The sequence below is a fragment of the Apaloderma vittatum genome, unplaced genomic scaffold (assembly GCF_000703405.1).
Source record: "Apaloderma vittatum isolate BGI_N311 unplaced genomic scaffold, ASM70340v1 scaffold6859, whole genome shotgun sequence".
Taxonomy (NCBI): Eukaryota; Metazoa; Chordata; class Aves; order Trogoniformes; family Trogonidae; genus Apaloderma; species Apaloderma vittatum.
Window position 1 is genome coordinate 156013 of NW_009735745.1, and position 10176 is coordinate 166188.

General features: G+C 36.4%; 1 protein-coding gene across 1 annotated transcript in view; it reads right to left on the bottom strand.

Annotated features, from left to right (window-relative positions):
- The window catches only part of BIRC6 (baculoviral IAP repeat containing 6), a gene marked incomplete at its 3' end in the record, with an annotated part of 161345 nt that extends 153467 nt beyond the window's left edge, over positions 1–7878 (bottom strand). Inside the window, exons 1-7 of the mRNA XM_009876696.1 lie at positions 7702–7878; positions 5392–5529; positions 4786–4979; positions 3201–3312; positions 1798–1880; positions 541–763; positions 280–440 (exon numbers count right to left, since the gene is read on the bottom strand). Of these exons, the coding sequence (XP_009874998.1) occupies positions 280–440; positions 541–763; positions 1798–1880; positions 3201–3312; positions 4786–4859 (653 nt within the window). The remainder of the gene's footprint in view (positions 1–279; positions 441–540; positions 764–1797; positions 1881–3200; positions 3313–4785; positions 4980–5391; positions 5530–7701) is intronic.
- Between the last annotated feature and the right edge of the window lie 2298 nt (positions 7879–10176).

Below are 10176 nucleotides of genomic sequence, written 5' to 3' on the forward strand. Positions count from 1 at the left end.
ATGAGATTTGTTATTTCTTAGTGGAGTATAAAAACTGAAGCAGCAGGTATAAAATGAAATCAGCTTTAAAGATAAAAATTTAATTATTGTTTTTTAAGTGTTGAACTGTGTACAGATATGCATTAAAAAAAAAAGAAATCCCCCTTAACCACTATCTCAAAGAGAAAAAAATAAATCTTACCAATCTTGTTTTTCACAAAGTAAAGCATGGATTAACTAATTGGCATTTACCACTTACACAGCAGCATTTCATATTTTTCATTTGGTAGATTAGCATACCTGTCTCCTTCTAATTTTGGTATATCTGAGCAGCTAGATGAATCTTCTAGCCATGCTAGCGTTGGTCTCCTTGAGTCAACCCCTGAGCTCTGTTCTCCTGATAACATGAGTTGCTGCACAATAGCCGGATCATATGCATTGATTTCAAACTTTAAGTGGACCTGTGAAGTAACAACAAAACCCACAAGAAGTCTTTGGTTAAAATCGAGATATGCTTAATCAGTAATTAGTTAATAAAAACTGGTTGTTTATATTGTATACCTTCATAAGTTTGGAAACATCCCATATGCAGATCTTTCCTCGTTTTGTTGCAGCAGCTAGAAAATGAGGGCAACTTCCAGATCCAAAGCAGGCGATTCTGTCAGTGCCATCTGTGCAGGGAAACTGTGCTGGACTTGTTGCCAGCGTGACTGAAAGAGGTACATTCTGAGTGTGCTCACCCTTGACAAATGGGCAGTTTGGGGAATGTCTCTCATGTTCAGACCTTTTCATATTAAAAACAAACATAGCAAACATAGATATCTTACTGTGGAAAATATATTCATCACACACAAACTCAGTCCTTGAAGTAGAGCTGAAAGTCAACTGTTTGAACTGTATTGCAGCCAACCCTACAAGAGAGTTCTGAAGCTACAGACGCAGCTTTCCCTGCTGTTTCTCAACAGCAGACTCTATTAAAGCCTTTGATCACTTAATGGATATTCATATTCAAATGGAGGAATCTAAATACGATGCTTTTAATATAATTAGTCCATTAAAAAAATAATTGTTCTATAGGCAGTAGCCCATCACGTCCTCATGAAGAAAAGCACAGATGAAATTATACAGAACATACACAAGAATTTCAACGTTACGAGGTATTATTATAATTAACCTTATAAAAATGAAGCAATGTCTCTTGCCTTCACTTTTGCATCCACACTTACAAAAATCAAAACTGAAAATAGTCCTGGATTACACATGGACCAATAAGCACGAATAAAACTGCTCTAATCTCAATATATACCTAAAGCAGAGAGAGAACAATTAACACGATTAAAAATGTCTCGAAACTAACAAAGGAAAGGAGGAGGTAAGACTATGAAGATAATGTTACAACATAAAATCTCTGGCAAGTCAAGAATATGATATGTTCAAGTAATGATTATAAATTATCAAATAATCAAGACTAAAATTATGTTAAGAATCCTTTTAAGATAATTTCTGGCACTATGCGCAATTTTAGCTTTCTCAGTAAACTAGTAATGAAATGTTCACTGCCAACTTTGACATGGAACAATTTGACATAAAATAGCAAATGAGAATCAAGATTTTATAATCAACTGCAATTTCTTGGGTTTAGTATTACACAGTACAGGGAATTTTGTGATTTGTCCCATAGAATGATTCTGGAAACCCATTTTTGTCAGTGACACTCCCTAAACTCACCAGAAATCCCTTTGAGATACTGTTGATCTTTGTGCTCCAAAGTTCCCTAACCTCTTCAGTACAAAATTAAGACTTCACCATCAAACTTACCAAGGTTCATCTGTAGGCTCCCAGCATACTAAACACACACTACAGGTAAAACACATGGCTCTGTCATCTCCTGATGAAGCAGGCTATTAAAATAAGAAGAAACACTTGAAATTTTTATAGCTATGTACTATGAAACACCAACTAGGTAATAAAGGTCCTCCTCTTTTTCTAGTGGCATAGCAAAGCATCGCAAACATTTAAAAGGCCACAAACTACATACTATAAAGTGGCAGCATTTCACATTCAAAAAAAAAAAAAGATACAACACATTACTATAGAAGACATTCAGAACCAACATCTGTGCAAGCCACTGGAAAAAAAAAAATCACACAGACACAGAACACAACTCAGCATCACTGCTAAGACTTTTTTCTCTTTGGAAAAAGTTCACAAGGTTCAAAAAATTTAGAACTTCCGTAGAAAAACTGCATGCTTAGAAAAACACACGTTAAATACTTCCTACTATGCCTTCAGTCTGCTGGAATATAAAGCATTCTATATCCTTCCTCTACAAAGAACAGTTATTACTAGCTGGAGGAATAGATTAAAAAAGAATGGAAATTTCCTTTCTCTTAAAAGTTAGCATTTTCATGACCACATTTAAAGTCACCAAGATATGCTTAGGCACATGCAGATGCAATTCTAACATAGGAATTCTCTGCGTTTCTCCTCCTGAACAAGCTTAAGAAATTCTCCAAAAACTCTATCCACTTGCATCTATCAGGCTTTGCAGTTGATATGAGGCAGACAATACCGACGTCAAATGATGCACACTGCCTAGCCACTGTTATCTAAATCCATAGTGTAAACAGTTTTTTAACAGTAGAAATAATTTCAAATAATGAAAAATGGAAGTAAACAAAAGCAGTGGAATAAAACAGTGAGGTTGTATTTATTCACTGAGTTTCATAATTTAGTAATGTGAGCTACGACCATTTATTACATCACAGTTTAGGCCCCACTAGGGAAGTACAGTTAGAGAACTCCAATGTCAGCTTAGTGCTTTTTTACTTTACTTATACAGAGTAAGGATATTTACTCAGGAATCTAACATGGAGGGAGAGACTTTATGCAAAAACCAACTACCAACAACTTTACTATTGTTGTTTAATGGAGATCAATTTGATACTTAAGTATCAAACACTTAAGTATCAAACACTATGCCTAAGTTCAGAACAGCATTTTCTGTGATCTGTACAAAAAAGGATGCAATCTCAAAGCACAGGAAAAAAAAATGAAACTTGAAAAATTAAAAGTGCAGAATGACAAACTTTTTATTTATGGTTTTTGTTTTTTAATGGATTCCTTAAATGGTGCAAAAAGAAAAAACACAAACCACTTTTTCCATGCTCCCCAAACCTTCACCTCGGGAACAAAATTATTAGAACAACTAAATCTTGTACCTGGTGATAGAACCCAGCTTGAGCCATAGGATCGGGCTGTGCCCACCTATAACCCACATGAGGCCATGAAGTGAACGTCTCCCGTCTGTTAGCTTCACTATACATCAACGACCTAGAAAGGAGAAAAAATCTACGTTATCCAAAAACTGGCACTTGGGACAAAGTAGTAGACTATCTATGAGATATTTTCAGTGTTTACTAACCGCTAAAAATACCACAGTTAGTTTGAACTTACACTTGAAATTATCACTAACAATTACAGAAAAGTTAAAGTTCTCTCACTTGGGTGGCTACAAGTACATCATCAGCTAAAGACACAAAGCAATACAACAACCTATAGGCCTTAAAAGCAAGATAAATAAAATAAGCTTCCAGGTAGTCTACTCGATCTAACTGCAGGAAAGGTTCAGATATTCAAAGCTCCTCTGCATTTAGGAAATATGCAGAATCTAGCCCAACAGAACTGCTAGACCTTAGGTTGTTTTTTTAACATGACAACTACTGCAAAAATTTGGGTTTATTAGTTGAACAGATATGAATATGCATATTTAAAAATACTCCAGAGTGATATTTTAGGCTTCAACGAATACATGGTACAAACTCCCCCAACATTCGTCACTCACATAAAAACTAAGTAATAAAATATTAACTCCTCTGCAACTCAACATCTACGGAGAAAAGAAGCTCTTCTCATTTCCACCTTCACTCAGCGAATGTCCCTCATCTGAAACAGTACATGTAAAACAACTATCAACTCTTCTTTTCCTTGACATTCTCCAGTATCATCTCAGAAACTAGTGATGCTCAACAGAAAAGTGCCTACTTCTTGTTTCTGCCTCTCGGTCTTAGATGATTCTTGCTGTCTTATAAGAGAATGAATATATTAAACATTTTCTACCAAGTAGGTAAACTATTCTTGCAACACCCACATAAGGGCTTTCTTAACTTGACATTTTACCATCTTAAGAGACAGATCTGGGAGAGCTCTTATCAAAAATAAAGTATGACAATGTACATGCAGACTTGGAGGCTTGGGGAGAGGAAGTAAGAGATTACATCAATTTTATTAAACTATTTCTGCTGTAAGAAATGATAATATGCTTGCAAAATAATATTTCTACAGAAACTCCAAAGACAAAGTTATTTTATAGACTTAGAAGATTGATCAGTATTCTAATTAGTCTCAAAGTAATGGGTTACTCGCGTACACATTATCACTTGAATCATAAAGAGATGAAGCAACAGCCAATTTGCCTGGCATTAAAGACAGTTTCAAATAACAAAACAGTCTTGTGATACCCATGAAGGTTTCTGTAAGTTTAGTAATATGCACAATACATCGTGCATCAAACAATTAATTAGCGGTATGGATAAGGGCAAGAAAGTACAGAATAGGAGTAATTCCTTTGGTAAATAAATTAAATAGATATTAAATAAACATTAAATAAACATTAAATAAACATTAAATAAATATTAAATAAATATTAAATAAATATTTCTTTTGGTAAATAAATTAAAGTCATATAAGAGCTTATTCTGATATAACTAAGGGGTCAAATTCGTCACTTATTTTGTCTTAATATACCTGTCCACAGATCGACCAGGTCCCACTCCAAGTTCCGGTCGTGCGCTGGGTAAGAGGTAAGATAACCTATCCATCACAGAGGATGCTACAGGTAAGGCAGCAATATTTTGATTTATCTTCTTGAGTTCATTTACAATGGCACTGGCAACAGACTTCAAAACGTGATGAGGAAGGTGGAAGGTAACCGTTGCCCACTAAAATAATGACAAAAGTTCCTAGTTTATATTTTAAATTTTTAACATCTAAACAACAAAAAGATGACAAACACATCAAAAGCAAAATCAACCACGTCTCGCACCCTCTCTTGATTTCAAGAAATAATACAAGAATAGACACACAAAAGCAGCATGGACATAATGCAAGGAAAGTCAATAACTTCATATTTTAAGCTCAGTTTCGTTTATTGGGTCTATCAGCAAGAAACTAAGCTTGTTTGTTCTCCTAAGTGAAACTTCACACAGAGGAACTAAAGAACACATAATGCATTCCATCCTCTTCAAGCAAAATCCAACACACCAAGTCAAGCATTTTGTTTGCTTCAATAACAGTAGCCAAGGAAATTAGACTTGGGAATCCATGTTAGACCATATGGAGACAAATTCTTACCTTTGCAACTTTATGATTTGCTGCTGTTTCATGTGAGGTATTTTTTAAACCATCCTTCAGTTGTGTGATGAATAAGTCATATCCCTCTGTGCTAGAAACATCTACTTTTTCTATGCAAGCAGATAACAGCTGCTGAGCCTAAAATGCAGATGTGCAAGAAAGGTTAGCATCTATATTGAATAACTATAGACAAGAATTACACCTACTTCATTACTCCAAGAAATGTAATTTTTCATATTCTACTTTATCATATATTATATCAGCATAATTCCCTTAAAAGACACAGGGTCGAGTAAGCAGTTCCAAACCTTACTTTGTAGGCCAATCAATGGATAAACTTCAACAACAGGCATAGCAATTACAAGCTCCCTCAAGGGCAGTATTACCAAATGTTAAACAAGTCAGTGATATAAAGTTACAACAGAACTTATATTAAAGCCAAGCGAAAACGAGATGTCTATCATCCAATGTTTTCCCTTCAAAAGGATTAATTCAGCTTTAGAGACAAAAAGCGAGAGCAAGAATAAAGTCTTGATATTTTTCTGAGTAGCTTTGTATCTTAAGAAAAGTAGATGACAAGAAAAGCAACGCTAAAACTAAATCAGAGGTAAGTTACTTGTACTAGTATAATGAAGCTGAAAAATGAAACAGAAAATCACGCAGGCTAGTTTAGAATCTAGAAATTCTTAAAATGCTTCTTCGAGATCCAACTACAGACTTCTTCAAGTCCCATTTGTTTCTAGCTTGTCCTTCTGCCTGCTAACTTCATGTCAACAGGTAAGATTTAAAGGCAAGCTTTAAATTTTTTACATTTAAAGGCAAGCTTTACAAAGCACAGAGAATTCTACACTTGTGTCAGGTGGGCTAGCATCAGAAAAATGTTATATGAAATCTTTCAAGTTACAAACAAAAGGAAATATTTCCCAAGGACAACAGCTAGCCAGTCCTTTAAACAGCCACAAACTGCTCCAGACGGAATGAGTCAAACAGCCACTTGGTTACGTCCTTGGGGAGTTCAGGGGAAGACAGACAGAAAAATCTGACTTAGAATCATAGAATGGCCAAGGCTGGAAGGGACCTTAGAGGTCATTTTAATCCAGCCTCCCTGTCGCCAGGGAAGCCACCTCTTGACTAGATCAGGCAACAAATGGGGACCGAACGGGAACCGAACCCACGACCTTGGCATTGTTAGCGCCACGCTCAACTGACTGAGCTAACCAGCCCCCTATGGCAAATCAGTCACCTAGCTAAGGCTGTATCTGTGTCTCAGATTTTAAATCAGTGCTCAGGATAAGTTTTTGTTGGTGGCGCATCATTTCCCACAGAAATGATGAGTGGGAAGTGCTCTTTTCTCAGAATGCTTTAAAGATTCAGAATATGGATCTAGTAATCTATGGTATTTTTCTTAACTATAAGCATTATTCTAAATACTATCATTGGCGGATGCTCTAAGCTTTTCCCAAACAAAGAATTAAACTCGTTTGTAACCAAAATCATTGTGCGGATTTACCTTACTTTACTAGCTCTTAACCACTACAAAGGTGAAAGTTACTTACTTTATCATCAACTGCCCTAGAACAGAAGCAATTGTTAGCTATCTTGTATTAGGCAACATTTGAAAATAAGAATGCACATCCTACCTCACTTAACAAATGCTATGCTAGCTGAAGGTAAACCAATGCAATAAAATCCTAAGCAATACACTCTTAAGCAACAATGTATATACTAGATTGCCTCAAAGTTATACTAAACGCTTGGTTATATTGTCTCAAACCAGGAAGAATCCTGCTACAGCTGCAATACTTCAAATAAGGGATGCAAGGGAAGCTAGGTTTGCAGTGAAAGAGTTTTTCTTCAGCCAACTAACCTAGCTAGAAAAGTTATATTCCAGCATTAATTCTTCACATGAAACAACACCATATTAGCTGATTTTAGTTGTCTTTTTTTTTCCCCTGAACGCCCAACACAAAAAAATTCTAGGATGCCTACCAGTCCAGACTGACTTCTAGAAGTGCATATAGATTCCAAACATAAGCACTAACAAATCTCCGGAAATGAATCCTTATTTCTTGTCACTGAAAAGTTCTTTTGTCTGAAATAATGTGCTCTTGATGAGGCAAGCTCTTATTTGCTTGAGATATGGATAGCTGCAAGAAGCTGTTGCCCTGTGACAGACAGCTAGTAAGTGAGAAACTTTTCCATTACATGCTGTTAATATCACACTTGAAACTCAGGATCAAACAACTGGTTTCAGTATTTCTGACTGAGTTATTTACATACTCTTTTTTTCTTTCCCTCTCCACATCTTACCTCTGTAACCGGCAATTCAAGCTGAACCACGTCATCTTGTTTGGCAACAGGCGTTTGCAGAGCTGTGTCTAACAGTAAGATGCCATTGAGATCTTTCCTACATCCTACTGCATAATCATCTACAAAGATCACTTTATCCACAGCAGAAATATACTGACATTTCACCCGTCCACCTGGTTTAGCTGCAAAGAGAAACACAAAAAGTAAGACTCAATTAGCAAACAACTTTCATAAAAGACCTTTAATATCAGAAAGTAAGATAACACTTCAGCAAAATCTTTAGAGATCATAAAAGCTAGCTTTTTAACTACTACAACTTTTATATTTCCTACATCAAAATTCAACAACGATCTATACATTCCATCAGCAACTACCACCATTTCTTCCTATAATGGAAGCCAGCGTTCAAGTCCTGCTTCCACCAGGAGGCCCAACAGTGTTTTCAAGTCTCCTGAAGACGCCTGATGTACTTGATGATAGTTGACAATCAACAGTAAGAATTAAATCGTACAAATCAGCATGAAAATTAAGATAAAAATGCTAAGGTACCATTAAGGCAAGCAAAACAATACTCAAACTCCCGAAAACCAAGTACATCATATAATCTGTGCCAATGTTACACGTGTTCCTTGAGACACACTAAGGTAGTTTATTTCTGCTCTGCGCTGCACACATGATATCACTAACAGGTTAGAGAAGTTTCGGGATCTAGGGTGAAGGAACACTGTCAGCAGATAAATACAGAAAGGCTGTGGCAACAAGATACCAGCCCCAGAAATGCTACTCAACGCTACTACATGTCTAAGGCTGCATGGATTGTAAAACTAAACCCAAGTAATACGCTAACTCTGTAGAAGACAAATTGCCTTAACTTCCAGAAAGTGTAAGCTGCTGCTACAGGAGCAGAATGTGTGTCTAAGTACAAGGACGCACAAGTTGAATTTGCTGTGTTATCAACATAGATCTCTTCCTGCTGCACAGGAATGGGAGCTTCATTAAATTTTGCATTCATTAAGTCCCATCACTGTTCCCTTTCCTCAGACACTGGATACTGTTTTTATTAGGAATAACTAAAAATCTTTTAGGTAGTTAACATACAGATAAAGAACCTCGATAAAGACAGCAACATAATTCTGTCACCTTCACACTTTGTTATAGTAAAATGGAAATGACAACTGCTCCAAATATAAGGCACATCAATCTGACCACATTGCATTTGTGGTATCCTCTCTCAAAAACTCAGGTCAAGAATAGCTGTCAGCCGCCCTTCTCACCAAAACTTTGGAAAATATGACTCATTTACTCTCAAAAATATAGGACATACGCCTTCTCCTGCATGAAGTATACTGCAACTGTAATCATTGCTATAATGATCAGAAACACCTCAAGAGTCCTGGAGTGACTTGACAGTTGTGAAGCCATTAGCCCTAGCTCAACAAAAAAAAGTGTCCTCTGAATGGCAAATCGCCTAGTTTCAAACTGTATTTCTGCCAATACACTGGAGTTCCTCACACCTTCTATGGACAAAACAGCTGTAGGCAAGAAGTTCACATGCTACAGAAAGTTAACACTTTCAAGAAAAATTCAAATACAAGTTTTAACATCTTTAAAAGTATTAATTCTAACCATGTAACGGAAACTATCACAGAAATAAACTGAAAGGTATCTGATGCCCTAAACTAGAAACCTCAGTAGATTCACACAGTGTTTATGGCCTATTCAGTGTGATCCAAGTGACGGATCACTATAGGACATTTTCTTTAACCTGTCATTTCTCTCCTCCACCCTCATAGAGAAAATGGGAAAAGCAGCTCACCTTTTCTAGCAGCGCCAACACCATGAACACTTTCTTTTGCACCTTTCTGATTTCCTGTCAAGCACAGGTGTGTGCTTACGACCTACAACCAAGAGTCTTAGTTTCAACTCTAGCAGTCTGTAGGAGCCCCAGCCCTTATGGCTTTCCAGCTTAGAGTCTTCTTTTTTTACCATTTTTGTAGCGACGTTAGTGAAACCTCATATCTAAACCACCAAACGTCTAACAAACATCCTCTGTGTAAGTAGTCGAATTTTTTAAAAGCAAATGAATATTACTAATGAGGTACATAACATGCCTAATCAACATAATATCTCTGCTCCATTAGGAAACAAAACAAAAAGTTCGACCTACAGCACAAGAAATACATTGTCTAACAGCTGTAATTCCTACTTTGCTGGTTGGTTACATTGACAGAAAGACCTTGGCCACACTACCTCTAGAAAGTAATTTACAGTTGCCGGTTGCATTTTATTTGAAGCACATAAAACCAAAACAAGCTGCCTCAGCTTAAGTCAATGGAGCTTCAAAAAAATTATTCAATCAGTACCCAGTGTCATTCCAACACCCTGGGAATCACATTCTGCAACTGACTGGATTTCACTTTGAATGGCCTCTGAACTGTTGACAAGCTTTTTCTCAAACTTAGTACAAGTTCAGAA